Raw genomic sequence first — 16,868 nt, forward strand, 5'->3', positions numbered from 1 at the left:
AGTACCTCCTTCCTACATGGCTGAGCAGCAGTGAGTTATTACATGCTTGCAAAGCTACTACAGATGTTTGCCTTTAAATTCAGTTCTTTAATAGTCTCCGTTACCTCTAGTTTGTTGGAATATATTTTCAAGGAACAGTACTTTAATAAAGGGTATAAACTGTTTGAAAAGATGGTTATGTGTGTGAAAATGTAATTAATGCTGACTTTTCAAATTCATTTTTTCCAGTCCTGAAAGCACTCCCTATATTGGTTCAGGAAGCTTACAAGGAAAAACTGACATGTGTTTCTGTTCCCCATTTTCAACCAGGTACACTGTCAGCCCTAAAGAAGGCAAAGTCAATGCTATCTTCCTTAACTGGCCTGTCTCTGGGACTCTGGAACTTAGTGAGCCACAGGCTACGCTTGGAGAAACACAGGTAAAAGACAACACACCCCTCACACCCCTAGTTCCCTGACGCCCCCTTCCCCTTTAGAACAGTGAGGCTTTTAACATGGAGTGCAAGGAATGAACATACTCTGAAGGAAAACACATCTAGGATTTGTCATGTTCCATCAGTGTTTATTTTCATTTCTGGCATCTTTGGGAACGTATAACTTTTAGGAGAGAGTACATTGGAAGAGACCCAGAAAGATGTTTGGTTTTGTTCTGGGACCTCCTTGTCATAGTTGTCCCAGTGGGATGTGTCTTCTCCAATAAAGTTAAATTGAATTGTTGCTGGCATATGTTTTAGCTTGCAAACTGGATCAAGAGGCCAAGTAGCAGAAAGAAGACTTGCCTCTCCCTTTTCCTGTGTAGACCCTAACTCAGCATGACATTTCTTTGTCATAGCCATCCTCATGACTTTGGTGATATTGTAACTGCAGTAATGGCGCCGTAGTTTCAAGTCAGTGTCTTGCACAAAGGGGAAGCACACAGAGGTTTTCATTGCCCAGGGAAGCTAAAGAGCAAGTCAGGGCAATCTTAGATGTGTGTCTTGGAGCAAGCGCCAGTCAGAAGTTGAGGACACTGATGCCATGCCTACACTAGCAAGTAGTTTAACCCAATGGAAGCAGATTTATACAGCAGAACAGCTGATGCTCAGGACTTAGTATCAACACTGTGCATTTAAGGTGGGTTGCACTTTGGCTTAGCTCTGTCCTGGTCTTATGCATTGGATGTCCGCTAGCTGCTGAAATGCATTTAGGGTGTTTCTAGACTCTCTTCTGGCCTACTTCCATATCAAAAGAATCTAATTAGCGCCAAGATAGCTCTGCACTAAGGAGGAGAGTAATTTCAGAAATTATGTATGTGCATCCTGAATTTTGTAGAGGCATCTAGACTATATGTGCACAAGAAAGTAATGTTCTTCAGGGGTAGAGACTGGCCTTCAGCTGCTCCACTATTTCAGCATTTCACCAGCTGGCTTAAGAGTCTCAGGTCAGCATTGTTCTGGGATATCTGGCTGTACTCTGTAAGAAATATTGCTTACTCAAGACTACAAATTCCTCCATGGGAAACAGGTATTTCAGAAATAGATGATAAAAAGCTGTGTACTGTGGTACCTGGATCCCTGCTTGGAACCTTTTACAGACCTAAGTATTTCTCAAGACCCAACATCACTAGCTTTACTACTTACATATCTACCTTGCAAATATTTTTCTACCACCTTAAATAATTGTTTTATCATTCATTCAGTTGTAAGTGGCATTTAAGAATAATTGGATAGTAAAGTAGCTATGGAACAACATTTCTTTTGTCAATTTTGCAATGATATGCACCTTGAAAAGGCATTGTTCTAATTATAGCGTATGTTTCTGTTTCAGGTGAAGCTGATTGGCTACAAGGAACTGTTGAAATGGGTTGCACTGGGAGAAAAGGGAATAGCGATAGCTCTACCTCAATTAACTCCTAAGCAATTGCCATGTCAGTGGGGCTGGGCTTTGCAATTGACTGACATAAACTGAGCCACGCATTGCTTGAACCTTGGGTAGCAGGTAATGCTGATATTTTGCCCACTTTCTCATCACTGGTTTCTAATTCTTACTTGCTTGACTGAGAAACATCAGTAATTTCACTTTTTTCTGACATGGGGGCTGTTATTAAAGGGTAGAATGGAATGAACCTCACATGAAACCTAGCACTTGTTAATTGAATCTTTGCATACAATTTGTTTCTTTGAACTTGTGTCAAAAACTGAGCATCTACCTTGCCCTCCCCACTTGTTTTTTAGTCAGTTTCTTGCCAAGTTATATAAAAAAACAGGGGGAAAAGAGGCGATTTTTCAAGACTTGAGAAAGAACAAAGCTAGCTCAAGCCAGCATTCAAATGCATGTAAGTTAGATTTCTTCCATTAAAGAAGGTACGCAGCCGACTTCCACAAAACTGTACAGTAAAAACTGTCAGTTCTAGAGAAAAGAATAAACTTTTTGAATTGTGTACAACAACTGGGAGCTGGTAGTTTCAGCTGAGTAATGCATCTGCAAGAACAGTTCTGTAAGAGTTAGGAATTCATCACAGATGCATGGAGGTGATGCATATGTACATTTTAATTTCTTATCCTGAAAATAATTAATTTTACCTGTTCCTAGTGTTGCATAATTCTATCCATTATTGTGATAGAGGGGTAGGGGTTTCTTGCTGTTTTGTATAAATTTATATGGTTAAAGCTGACTCTTGTTTACAGCCATTGTTTTTACAGTTACCAGGGTGCCTTCTGGGGACCATTAAATAAAACATGTACTTTAACAACTAACTTTTTTTTTTTTAAAAAGAGACATAATCAGGAGTTGCTAGAGATCCTCAACGTTGGCAGAGACAAGATTTTAAGCAGAGGGTAGACTGCATCCAACTTGAAAAATTTCCAAACTCATCATGTGTCAGGATTTGTAGGGATAGACCTGCAGTGTGAAGTTTGCAAAGAAGGGGAGATATAAGCCAGCAAAAAGCAGGAATTTTTCAGTATAGAGAGCAAAGGCTTATTGTTCCTGAGTAATGTCAGTAAGTGCAAAACTATTACTGTACAAGCTAAATTCATTTTCACCTATGTCAAGATTTTAAGTGATAGGCCTGATGAGGTTATTGCTGTTCCATCTAGTAATGTTAATACACACATAAATTTTACATTAAAATATTTTATTACAATACAGACAATTAGGCTCAAAATTAATACAAATTAAGATAAAATATTTACAAGTTAATGTGTACAGCGTAGCTGTTTTAACAGCATAAACAAGAACTTCTAAAAATCCAGATTCCTTTAGTATTAAGTAAGAGAGTGCGCATACCCCCAGCTTGTTCAAGAGGAACGCGCATCAGTTGGCAAAGGCTGGCTGAAGAATGACACTCTTTGGAATAACATTTGTAGAGTTAAGGAGAAAAAAGTTTTCCTCTATAAAAAGAAAAAATTGGGAGAAGAAAGAAACTTTACTTCATTCTGCTATTCTGATCACTAACATTAATTTTTTCCAAAACTTACAGATCCCAGGCAAACAAAAGCATTTTTTAGTAACTTGTAATACTGCCACCAGATGCCTTTCAGATGCAATAATCAAATGAATTATAGAAGAGTTTAACCACTTCTTTTAATAAAAGTCTTTACATACAGTGATTCAACAATAATGTTTTTAATGGGTGTTTGAAACAGAATTCTATTAGAACAAATATGGGCTTCCTCCCACTTCTCTCAGAATGTTATTTCTGCTGGTCTACCACTCCTACACCGTTATAAAATTAACCTGTCTCATCAGTAGTCACAAGGATTTGCTATAAATACACAATCTATTCCTATAAATATGCAGTTCATTTCTCTAGTTGCTGAGGGGTACTAAAAGCTTCATAAACATTAGCAGCAAAATCTTTCACTTGTTCCATCATCAGCAGGTCCTGGAAGAAATTGAAAGAATGAATTTACTTAAACACATCCACCACTATTCTAGTTTTGCTGGAATACATAATTCATCATGAGAAAAGCACCTAGCACACCCACAGAGATCTAACTCAAATTTTCCTGCTTTAGAAAGGTTTATGGGCAGAACTGCAAGTAGAACCAAGTCAAGAAACCTTTTTGGGTTTCTGCACAGTTCAGCAGAGGGAAGAGGTTCTAGAAAAACAGCATACTTCTGGAAGATACAAGTTTACAAAAACTTGAAGTTTTGCCAATTATTTCTACTCTTTTTTTAATGCCACTGAAATTAAACATAATGAGGTACATTTTTTAAAAGAAATATACAACATTCATTTCAAAATTTTACTTAGGATATTTTAAATAAGCAAGATTCTTACCTGAACAAAGTGACTGGGTGTTTCACTGCATACTGAATGGATCTGTCCATTTATTATTGGAATTATCTTGGCTAAAGGAAGACTGACACTGGAAAGACTAGAAAAGAACAAAAACTATTGACCTAACCTGCTCTGACATGAATAAAGCCACTAAACTGTGATTATTACAATTCTAAATTACTGCTTCAAAAGTAATAGTTGAAAGACTGCAAATTAAAATGTACAGATGAAAAATTTTTCCCCCCTATCAAGTATGTTGTTTAATATAGAGAAGTTCCAAAGCAAATTTCAGGTGGTGTTCCTATTGCACATAGTTTCACACTTGCTTCTCATGCAAGAAAAATACAGTTTAGCCAGAGTCCATCACATGTGTGTGTATGTAAACAGTTGTTAGAAGTACCAGTCTACAATCTCACACTATTTCAAACTCTAAACCAGGCTTAGGACAGACAGACAAACTACAGCCTTAGGGATATTTTAAGTGATGTAAATAGTATATATTTAAATAAAAACATTACTCTTTGAGAGCTATCATTTATTATTATTACAATAAACATACATAAACCCAGTTACTATTCCAGGTTTTAATATTTCAGAAGTCGTATTTCAAGGATTTGAACTTAGCTTTTGGATTTGTAACACTCTCACTTGCACTGTTTAAAACCAAAGTGAACTTCAGAATAAAAGCTATTTTTAAACGAACGGTCTTCTAGGAAGAGGCAGAAGATTCTGAATGTTAGTATCTTTTTTTCAGCATACCAGCAAAGAACAAAGTTTTTTGTAGGTGCTTTGGCTACAGGTGTTTGGAGAATCACGGTAATGCCCACCTTCTGGGAGAACTACAGCAACTGCTAGTCAGAGTCTGGGGCATACAGAGCTTATCTGCTAATGTAGGGGAATGCTGTCTTTCTCAGGGCCTCAGAGGGGAGGTACTGTGGTGCATCTTTCAGTAGTCACCTCCAGTGGGGTAAATCCTCCTTACCTGGAAAGGCAGTCTGCTTGTACAGTCCTGGCAAAAAGCAGGAAGTACAGGTGTTCTATTTCTACTTTTACATAGAATCATAGAATCGTTAAGGTTGGAAAAGACCTCAAGGATCATCAAGTCCAACCCAACACCACCTAACGCAGTAATCCATGTCCCTAAGCACCACATCTACACGTTTCTTGAACACCTCCAGCCATCTGCCAGTAATGATGGGAAGGACACCTCGTGAATTCTAGCAACTCTATGGGCGAAGTGAGGAGACTGCATTTATTCTTGCAAAGCAAGAAAAGCAATCCTTTCTAGCATGGGAACTTCAAGTAGGCAGGCAAATTAATAACCTTTTTGGAATTCACTATGAACCCAAAGCATTGTTCACATCAGAACCACAACAAAATAAAACATTTACCTATTTACAGAGTCATTCTGAGAGAGATCCTGTTCAGTAGGTCTAAAAAACTCTGCCATATTGTCCAGCAGTCGACTGAATCCTCTATTTAAACACGTGCTCAAAACTGTACTGAAGTCTGGACTGGAAAAACAAACAAGTTTTGATTCCTGAGATTTATTTTTCCAAACTAAAAAATGCTGCAAGTATCCAGTGCTACAGATGTCCCTTCCATGAAGGAAGATACATGACCCAGACAAAAGGACATTAGTATAGCCACCTCAAGAAAGACCAGCTCCTCCAAGAAACTCCACAGCAAACAAATCAACAACATATACTCTACCCTAATGTTACTAAAAACAGATATATCCAAAGCATTCTTCACTTCTCTATTTCTTACTAAGCAATAACAGACTTATCCTTAAAATGCCCCTGATCTCTAGCAGATAAATTAAGAATTGTTTGACATTTGTCTTAATTCACTCATATTCAGTATTTATTGTAGAAGCCTCACTTCGGTAGTGCTCTGGTAAAAGGTTGCATACAACCACGTAAAAACATGCATTAAAAATAAATTCTGATAAGCCAAAATTGGTGTTCATTTTACAAAAGCAAATAAATCCAATAAAATTACTCTCAATTTACCCTGCTTTGGCAGAAGAGTAGTACTCCTCTGTTCCTCACAACTATAGAAAAGGTGAGGAAGAGATAAGGGAGTCTGACTGGGAAGGATATCCTAGTCACCTTGTTAAGGCAGGTTTATTTCTTATAAATGTGTTTCAGAGTTCTCAAATTCTACAGCCTACAATGTGTGGATATAAAAATCTAATGCAGCAGATTGGTCACATTTTACAAATGAAAGTTGACAGCTTTTTATATGAAAGAAATTGTCTTACATAAAAAATAGTTGTGAGGAGGAGTTTAATATGAATACAGGATATTTCTCTATACCTTTCTAGCATATCTCTCGTTTCATTAAGTAATTTAATTGTAGCAATGTCTCTTTCTGTGAGCCCACAGGCCTAGGAAAAGCAAAGACAGACATTATTTAGTAAGAAATCCCTTGGCAACTGCAAGTATAAGAGTAGAAATAGAAGAGTTTTGTACAATGGAATTAAGTCAAGATGCATAAGTCACATCTATTTAAAATAAAATATTTATTGTCATAAATCAGATATTTTAGAATTTATGTTCTAATCTTCCTTTTACATGGTCACTGTAGGATTTTTTTTTTTTTACCACTAAAAACAGTATTAGCAGGAAGTATCACACTAATTGAGTAAAGTATTTTTTCCCCACTTCTGACCTCCGAAACAGAAATAAACCCTGCATATCAGCTTAAGTTAAAGGGATAACTGCAGGTAATCACACCCTGAAGCCTAAGTTTCCTCTTTATAGTAGTATAATATCAAGGTAAGAATGAGTTTTCTCCAATGTGGAGCGTGGATGGAGACAACACCTTAAAAAATACAGGAAATTACTTCAATGTTACAACTGAGACTAGATACACCTCTCTCTTTACTCTTGTTCATTTTCCAGCCCAAAGCAACAAGGGATTCCAGCACAGCATCACTCTCCTGTGCAGCAGCCAAGATGCTACAATTGTCAGCGATCTTTGCTGGTACACAAGTGCAAAGTAATGCAATTTACGCTGCGCTGTGTGACGGTGTACATCACAGGCTGAAAGCAGCAATTAGGCTGTGTTTCTGAGCTCAAAGCTGACATTCTGAGGATGACAGCTGTTTTCAAACAAGTCTGAAGAAAGTACAACTTTGCCTAGATTAAAGAGATAAGGACATTTGATTTATGAAGGAAAAGGCATCGCCATTTATTAAGGATGCAAATGCCATGGTACAACTAGAGGACTGGTATGCACCCTTCCCTCCCCACAACAAACAAACACATAATGAAAAAAGGTAGATGAAAGAAACTGAAACAAGTACCTGGGTAGCCAAGGGGTTTTCTTCATCTGGCATCAGATAATGACATAAGGGAGAGTAAGATGCAATCTGATCTGAATCTTTATGTTCCACTACTTTCCTGATATCTTTAAGTTTCTGTTCCAGCTCCAGAAGAGATAGGGTGTGCTTAAGGGAAATACTGGAAAGGAAGAAAGACTACAGTGTTGATTGCAAAATTAATAACAATGTTTTGTTCTCCTAACGATAACATGTTCACAAGTAATAGGATCCAGTCTGCTGTGTTGGTTTGCACTGGCAGACAGCCGCTATAATAAAAACATTGTTTTGGAAAAAGTCAGTACGCCTTCCTTTTTTCTTAATTCTAATAAAACTCATTTTTGTGGGAACAGTCATCACAATAAAGATTAACAGCTAACCACAGAGACTCTTACCTTCCAAAAACTTTATGCACAGCTTGTTTAACAATAGTTATTAACTCGGTCAGTCCTAGAACAAGAAAAGTGTCAAAATTATTCTAATGATTTGGACAAGGCTAGAAAGTAGAGTTGTAAGAGTAGTTAGCTTATAATAAGCATCATACCATCTCCTAAAAGGTGCTGAATACTTGATAAATATTGCTGCTGAACTTCAGGGGGAGCTAGTGGTGTCTGTGGGGGGGAAAGATAAACAGTTCTGTGACACGTCAACAGTAGAGAACAATGCAAAAATAATCTCAAACCATTTGTAACCAATTTCCTTAATCTTTATAATATCCTGTAGCAGATAGACTTCCCCATTCCCATGCAACTCTGTAGCTTCTGATTCTGTCTTTGTGCCATCAACCCACAGATCTTTCATAGGTTCTCTGGAATTTTCACTTCCATATTATAACAGATTTCTCTTCATCTTTAGTGGCACAGAAAAACCTTTCACTTTTCATTCATATATAGGAAAGTCTCTTTAAAAAAAAATGCACCACAGGTAAAACTAGACCTTCCACCACACCAAAAAATTAAACCTAGTGAAACAGGATATTTATGCTCAACCCTAACAAAAGCCTATCTGATAGAGAAGAAACTTTCAGGAGCTGAGACAGGATCCCAATTTGCTCCAGCAGCATTTCTCCGAGTTGGTCCTGTCAACCCACTTCTGTACTGGAAAAATAACAGGAAGGAAACACATTTCTTGTCCAAACCCATCTTGCCCTTTTAAAAAAGCTTTTCCAGGTTTTACAAAATGAAGCATGACCTCCATCAACCCTGTCTTTGTAAAGAAAGCTTTTCTCCGGCCTGCCTTGACATGCTGTTCCTTGACTCTCAACAACAGCTATCACAGAGGGGGATATGACAATGAATCAAAGTTTGTATCCCTTATTTTTAAATGACCCGTCCAACAATTTGCAGATGTTACTCTCTGCAATGGGTACTTGCTTACTGTGGGACTGATCTACTTTTATTGAGCAGTGATAGATATACTATCTAAATCAAAAACAAGTCTCCAGCCTTGCTTGGCCCCACCAACAGACATTTAACATAGATGGCCTTTTGGAGTTAAACAAAATAATCAAAATTTCAAATACAACATTTTTCTTCTTTAATCCTCAGGAAATTTAACTGGGGAAATTAATGTAAGTATTTATATATATTTGCATACATAGATCATTCACACAGTATTATTATTTCATAAAAAATTAAAGCAAGGAAATTATTTTATGTTGCTGTTTAGATATGAAGTAACTTTTTTAAGCAATACAAATGCAGACAAAAAGGTATTCTTCAATATTGCTAGTATTTTGTAAAGCAAAAGTATCAGCAAATCATCCACATTTAGAGATTATGAAAACACATCAAGATATCTTACTTTTTGCAATGGTTCCACATTGCCCACTCTTACAAGTACTCTTGGTTTCATTCTAATACTCCTAAGCTATGCCCTTTTTATCTCTCACTAAATAATCCTTTCCCTTTCAAGAAAGTGGAAGTTTGACCTTTGAAACAAAACAAGAAACTTACTGTGCCATTTTTGCAGAGTGCAGCATTATCTAGGTAGATGTAACCGCCAATAATATTTAACTGGACTCGCAAAAGAACTACTAGCATACAGGTACTATATACAGCTACAATGCTTCTTGTGAAACCTTGAAAAGAGACAACAAAATAACTACAAAGTCAAAGAAATAAGAGTGAGTCAAGGAAGGAGAGTGCTCTCCAAGACTCAAGAAGTGCTGATGATTTTTAAATACACAGTCACATTTCTCTCATTGGTTGTCCTAGGACACATTTTCACAACATATACTCAAGATGGTTGTGAGTCTAGTATGTGCTGGAGCTATATCTAAAGTGTCCCATTTAAAGTCCTGTAGTAATGTCATCTCGCATGTTACACAAGTTATTTTGGAAAAAAAATGTAAATTATACAAGTTGCTCTAGAAGGAAAACGGATATACTGTCAAATCCTCCTTCTTCATTAGGCCAGGAAATACCCACAATATTGTTAGCCCTCATCATCATGCAATTAAGACACAGAAAGCATAATAGCAGCTTAGGAATAAAAAGCTACCTAAGGCAGGAGCAGCTAATATCTAAAGAAAGAAAATGAAAATGAGCATCAGCTACCAGCCACTAGGCAACAGAGGATATGTGGGAGAAGTGACATGAATAAATACGGATGAATGCTAAGTAGCAAGGAAGAAGGAGGTGGATCAAAAATAGGATCTGTATTCGTGGTGTGAAAGGGAGAAACAAAACCAAAAGGAAGGAAAGACAAAACCAGAGAGGTAGTAGGGATAACAAATGGTACCAAGGAATCAAAAGTAATAAAAAAAGCTCAGTAGTATTCACTACTTCATTATCTGACTTCACTATTCTTCTTTCCCTTCCACTGCTTCCATCAGCCAATAAATAACATGAAACAAAGGGTTCATAACCACTGCTCTGGTGGTTATCTCCAACAGGCTTGAAAAGAGGAAAGTGCTGGTCTACATTTCTGATTGATGTTTTCTGTTAGGTTCACCAGAGAACTTTCTGAAAAAAAATAGTTTAATTTTTCTGTGATGGCACAAAAAGTTCTCACAAAGTTTTCTTCAGCAGGCTAACATGAAGGCAAATAAAATTCTTCACCTTTGTCTCTGACCGTCTAACTTTCCTTGGGGCTATGACAAATTCCTTCATGAGGAGCTTTTTTTTGTGTGTGTGGCAGGGAGGGAGGGACAGGGAGGAAGTTTGCCATGTAGTGTGTTACACTATCGTCATGTCAGCTGAAACAACAGTCCAGTGTAAAGTGTGCATTTTAAAGGCAATGAAAGACATTTTAAATTTATACTAAATACTATGCAGATGAAATCTTTCTTTTCCACTTACTTATTATCTTTAAATCCTCCCATATTTCTAACTTGTTTGCTGGCCTGTGGGGAAAATAAATGGAAATATTAAACATTAAAAAGCATATTTTCCTTGGAAATTAATAAATATGTCAAATTAAATAGCAGTGCTCTAAGGCAAGCTCATTTATCTACTATAACTATTCAGATCAGATTCACGTCTACATTGATTTGCCTCATTCAAGAAAGCAGTATGTAAACAATACACTATGAAGTCACAGAAAATATATTAACAGTGTAATGTATAAATGTAGTATTTAGTGATGTCAGTTATACGCTTATATTACCAATTTTGAGTTGCTACACTAAGCAGGCAGAAAAAGCCTGCTGATGGTACAAACTGGGCTTTTCAGGGGCCCTGACCCTCTATATACTTAATGTAGACTGCAGTTCAGTAGGGCTTCCTGCATCCACCAGTGCATAGTAAGTGCAGTATCAGAATTTCTGTATCTTTCTTTCTTGAAAGATTAAAACCAAGCCAGGCAATGGTAAAAGTTCAGATTTAATAATCAAAAACCAAAGAGATCATGACAATCTGTGGAAAAGTTGTCTTGCGCCGTCCACACAAATGCAAGTTATCCTTTTTCTTTTGTTGAGGCATGTTTCATTTTTTTGACCTGACCAGTTCCTAAAATTTTATGTATTCTACAGTCAAAAGAGCAAGGCTGTAGATTGCACAGATACACCTGAGCTGCCTAGGGTACATTGCATATTTATAACTGCTATCCAGAGGTAATGTTACCAATATAGCAGCAGTAGCAGAGACGAGCAAGCTAACCATCCCAAAAGTCTCATCAGCCATTCTGCCCCTTAAGCACTGTCAGTATAGAATGGCTACTGTGTATATATAGTGGCAAAAATACATAGTGAAAGTCACTTAGAGAAACATTTGGTAATTTCTTAGGATCAGAATTAACACTTCAATATTTGGGGCAGATAGTTCAGATTAACCTAGACTTTACAGTAACCTAGTTTACAAAAAATAATACACTCTTAACCAGAAATAATTTCTCTTCACAGGCACAACACGAGCACTTTGGCATTAGTTTCACCATTATAACACTTACATAAACAATGAATTTTTAAGTCCACTGCTATCAAATAATGCTAATGAACTGATATAATAAAGTCTACAACTCATAAAAGTAAAGAGACAGATTAAAGAAAGGATAGCTGGAAGGATCTGTGGTGCATACAAAAACAGTTTACAGATTTCTCTTTTTGCAAGCTAAATCAACAGTCTCAAAAGCTATTCTAAAGCAAAACAAAGGACTGTTAAAAAAATACGGTAATATTTATATAGATGAAACACGTAACAAGACTCAAAACCACATCTGTTACTTATGAGTGGTAAGTTTTCCATGCCAACTAAAGAGAGAAAGAGAAGCCATTACATCAGTGTCAGCCAACTACATTTGCACCTATTATGTCAAAACATTTTCTAGAGCTCATGCTTACAAAGCTTCTCCTCACAACACAAGGCAACAGCCAGGTAACAGTTTAAGTTTGCAAGTACTAAGCCTAACAGTGGAAATGGATTTTTCAGTTTTCATCTACTGCAATTTGGTAAGACCTTGTAGTGGGAATTTTTTCACTGAGAAAAAGACAACGACTGGATAGGTAATCTATTAAATACTGGACAACTGAAGTTATAGCTATATAAATAAACTAGTGGGAGGCAAACTAGAAAGACAGTCTAGAGTGAGTCAGAAACCCTGTGTTAACTGTCTACATAATGCTTTCATTCCGTGTCAAATGCCAAGCAGCTTCCTCTACTTTTAAGGTATGCTATTATGCACTTTATGTATTTAAAAATATGCTATTTGTTCCTGCAGTTACACGGAAACCAAAGGTGTTTTCTGACAGGGAAGCATTTGTCTTAATGTATGACATGCCCCTATTTGTTCTACTTCAAAAAAGAAAAAAAAATACTTCTCATAGTTTACATCCATTTGCAATCTCATCTTGGATACTTTCCACTACTATTCATGTCTGACCTTGATAAGATTACATAAACATTTTTACAAACACAACAACTCAGTCAAGATACTCTGTCCTGTTTAAGAGAGGACTAGATCCTCTAAGTACTTCTATCTGCGTATCTTAGAAGCACTTCAACAAAAACCACAGCTCTCACTGCAGCATCTTAAAGAAACTATTATTTCTTGTAGTGCTTGAAAACGCCAGCCATACCTATCAAAATACATCTAATATGACATAAAATATTTATGTAGTGATTTCAAAATACTTTAAGGCTAGTGACTCAGTGGAACACAGCATCAAAATCCTGCATGCTTTCTATATTATAAATATATAACTTGAAAAATACTTATCTTGTGATCAAAACAAGTGACCTTTAACACAATTAACAAAACAGGCTTACCTATTTTTAAGAAGGGATGTGAGACTCTCAGAATTTAATTGATGCATTAAGGCATCCCTCAATGTTGGAAGCATTGACAGCACTTATTAAAAGAAAAAAAAAAAGAAAAAATCTGTGAACATAAAAAAAATCATCATAAACCTATCCCCAGCTCTCACTCAATAGCTGCTATACAACACAAATCCCATTGGTCAACAAGGAAAGGCTGGGAGGACAAACAAAACAGGAAACCCTGGGAGTATGCAGAAGTGCAATCACCAGCATTCCTCTTAGGAGCTCAGGCACAACGCTGCCTGTACATGGCTACATGTCTGTGCTGGCCCTCGCTGCAGATGCGTACTCACATCCTGCATAGCTGCATACACGGGCTTTCAATTCCCCAGAAGAAACCTGGTGAAAATCTACACTGTTTCATTTCTCCAAATGAGAAGAAAAACCTCTGAGGTTTGTTTTTTTCCCCAAGAAAAGAACCAGAGAAAGGTATGTTTTTAAAAAAAAAAGAAAGCTGGTGGGAAAAAATCCTTTACTTTCAGAATATTGAACATCCAATCTGCTGTTATACAAGGGGAACAGGAAATGGAAAACGAGCATGCACAGACCATAATAAATACTAAGAACAAAATACAAAAAATCTTGACAAGAATGCACGCTGCCAGACAGAAGGTACTTTGTACAATGAAGGACAAAGAAAAACTTAGTCGTTGTAGTGCTGGGATTGATTTTACTGCAAAATGGAAAAGATGAAAATTAAATACCAGGGTATTTCACATCAAGGTGAACACAGTGCATACAAAACATCTGCAGCCACCCAAAAAGCCATTACAAATTTCAACAGGAGAAAAAAAAGCCACCCAAATTGTTTCACAGAAATACTTCTGAATGGCCTGTATTTACAAGAATGACAAGGATTTTGTTATACTCTGCCCTCCCATCTCCTCTCCAAAAATCTAATGACCAGTGCTATAATAGAAACACTTTCACTTTTTCTTCCCAGCTGGTCAGGTACCTTTTTAACTATTCAAATGCAAGGAACTAATGGGCTGACGGGTTTCTTATTTGTAAATAAAAATTACCCACTAAGATCTCTATGTAGCTTACTAATAATGTGCTATAATAAAGATAATCCTGCTGTAAATTCTGTTTTGTTAGAACCTGGGTGCTGCTTCACAGCTCAATACCACACACAGTTTAGGGCAATACATGAAGAATCTTGAAGTGACAGAAAATTGTAACCTGCACATATATTTGTATGCATTATAGATGGATATATTCCAAGTAAGGATTAAGATGACCCCCAGAAATCACTTCAATTCTCTGTTCTTCAGATTGTTTTTATTATGCAGAATGATTCTATTTATGCACTAGTATTTAATTAAGATTTTAATTGACCTACATTGGCTATCCTTCTTCCATCCTGTCAATATGTAGTATAAAGCCCCAAATAATTCCACTTATCAAAACCAGTAGCTATTTCCCTATCTTACCTGTCATATTGCACGTCCTCTGATTACTTTCAAAATGATACTGCCTTCGTGCTTGGGCGATGTATTCAGCTGCCTCTCGTTCTTGGATTTCTCTGATTTTCTTCTGACCATATTTTCCCAGTAAATAGACTCCTACAGAAAGATTTTCATATTATAAGCTGCTTCAAAAATGTGAAGAAGGCCCCTTCAGCCTCTTTGTTTGATTTTAAACCATAAGGGTGCATAGTGTTTTTTTGGGATATGTGCGTCTTGAGTATTTTAATACTGATTGACAAAGTAATACTCAGAAATAACATTTTTAAAATTAATGAAAATGTCAAGGGTAATGACTTGAATCAGTATAAGAAACTTGCCTGAGAAGAGATATCTTGTCTTTCAAATAAGGCATTTTTGGTACTACTGCAAGATGAACAACTACTACTGAAGAGACTGAAGCAAGTATTGGGAAGAGAAAAAAATGTAGGGTAACAAAAAACAAAGAATAGAGAAAAGAAACTGAAATGCACAGGTCTGGAGATGGATGAAAATTTAAAAAACATCTTTCTAAAATTACCAGAAGTTAGAGATGAAACTCAAGTCTTAAAAATCACATAAGACAAAAATGTTACAGACCAACACTTCCTGCAGTTGGTCCTGAAACTTGTCCATAGGAAGAACCTTAGCTACGGTGAGGCTTGACTGTGGCCCTCTTATTTCTTACTCTACCTAGTTCCTACTTGCCAGTCCCACTCTTCTCCTACCCTTGAGGATCTGATCATCCCTCATCACCCTCACTACAAATCTGTTTCCACAAAGACCCACGAAAAATTTTTGCTCTACATTTCCTCCTCTCCCAACATACATTCCTTTTAAGTTTCCCCCAGCCACTCTTCCTGTACCACCACGGCTTCAGAGAGCTCTCCAGGATGCCCACAGCCCTCTTCTCATCTTTCCTCATCTCCGGCTCCCTTTCTAAGCCATTCCTCAAGACACCACTACGTCGTCTAGATTTATCCTCAGCACCTTCGCCCACTGCAAGCTGCTTGGCATGAATTTCACCCCCTCGACCCAGGGCTTTTCATAATACCCCCTGTGTATCAAGCTCATTTGCTGCCTTCTGTATGCGCTAGTAGCAGCTGTTACCTATTTAGGTGCACAAGCAGCTCTTGCCATGTTTGCTCATGAAAGAAGCAGGGTGGGGGGGGAAGATAAGAGAAGGATAAGCCCAAGCAGAAAAGACTAATGTACAAGTTGATCATCTTCTGTCTGCTGGGAAGCAATCCCCTCAGTACTGAAACTCCTCTGCAGTGTCAGCTCCAACTCTGTCAAGTCAATAATGGTACACAGAAATCTGAATATCAAATCAAGTCTGTTTTTTTTTTTTTTCCACCAAGCACTTTCAGAAGTCATAAACACAGACCTACGAAGTTTTCTTCAAAGTTCAATTTCCACATTTCAAAGTTAACATCTGAATGAATGAGGCATTTAACAGTTGCTGAATGCTGAAAGTTTTAGATCTATTTTTATAAGTCCAATCCACAAAAACTAAAAAGCCCAACTCCCCAATATTTTGAATTCAGATAAATTTTTTATGTCATTAAAACCTTTCAATACAGTCTCCAAAACCATCATCAGTATTTCAAAAGGCTTGTAAACTTTGTGACCCAATATTTATGGTTGCAAAAAATTCAGTTATCCATATTGGCCTTATGTTTCCTAATAGGCAGCTACAAGCCAGACCAGTTTGGAACAGCCATAGTCACTTCCATTTATTTCCCAAGAGCCTCATAAAAACAGGGAAGTCACTCTCCCTTGCTTCAGCCTTTAGGCAGACTGACCCATTTGCCATGTAAAAGATTCACTTCATTAGATGCAAACTTTAATATTATGGTTCCATATACATAAAAGGCAGTTTTACCACTGTAAATTGTTAACCAAAATGAATTTCATAAATAGCAATTAGATTATTTTTCTCTAAAAAATTATCAGTTCCTGCCAAGAACATGTATTTAGAACACAATTGTCAGAGTACTGATTTTTTTTTCAGCCAACATACTGAAATAGCAACCATTTTATTAGTATTGGCAAATAATTTTTAAACACAAGATT

The 16,868-nt window shown here is 36.9% G+C and overlaps 2 protein-coding genes across 2 annotated transcripts in view; one reads left to right on the top strand and one right to left on the bottom strand.

Annotated features, from left to right (window-relative positions):
- Positions 1 to 1,960, top strand: part of FUCA2 (fucosidase, alpha-L- 2, plasma) — a gene marked incomplete at its 5' end in the record, with an annotated part of 11,761 nt that extends 9,801 nt beyond the window's left edge. Inside the window, 2 exons of the mRNA XM_010086377.1 lie at positions 310 to 418; positions 1,806 to 1,960. Of these exons, the coding sequence (XP_010084679.1) occupies positions 310 to 418; positions 1,806 to 1,946 (250 nt within the window). The remainder of the gene's footprint in view (positions 1 to 309; positions 419 to 1,805) is intronic.
- A 1,437-nt stretch (positions 1,961 to 3,397) lies between these two features.
- On the bottom strand, positions 3,398 to 15,717 carry PEX3 (peroxisomal biogenesis factor 3). The gene is made up of 12 exons (XM_010086378.1): positions 15,622 to 15,717; positions 14,781 to 14,931; positions 13,297 to 13,378; positions 10,894 to 10,937; positions 9,547 to 9,671; positions 8,136 to 8,202; positions 7,987 to 8,041; positions 7,577 to 7,733; positions 6,585 to 6,655; positions 5,655 to 5,777; positions 4,264 to 4,360; positions 3,398 to 3,864 (listed from the first exon to the last, which is right to left on the bottom strand). The coding sequence occupies exons 1-12, from the start codon at positions 15,715 to 15,717 to the stop codon at positions 3,781 to 3,783; spliced, it is 1,152 nt and encodes a 383-aa protein (XP_010084680.1). The 3' UTR covers positions 3,398 to 3,780.
- Between the last annotated feature and the right edge of the window lie 1,151 nt (positions 15,718 to 16,868).

This window comes from Pterocles gutturalis, unplaced genomic scaffold, assembly GCF_000699245.1.
Source record: "Pterocles gutturalis isolate BGI_N339 unplaced genomic scaffold, ASM69924v1 scaffold2896, whole genome shotgun sequence".
NCBI lineage: Eukaryota > Metazoa > Chordata > Aves > Pterocliformes > Pteroclidae > Pterocles > Pterocles gutturalis.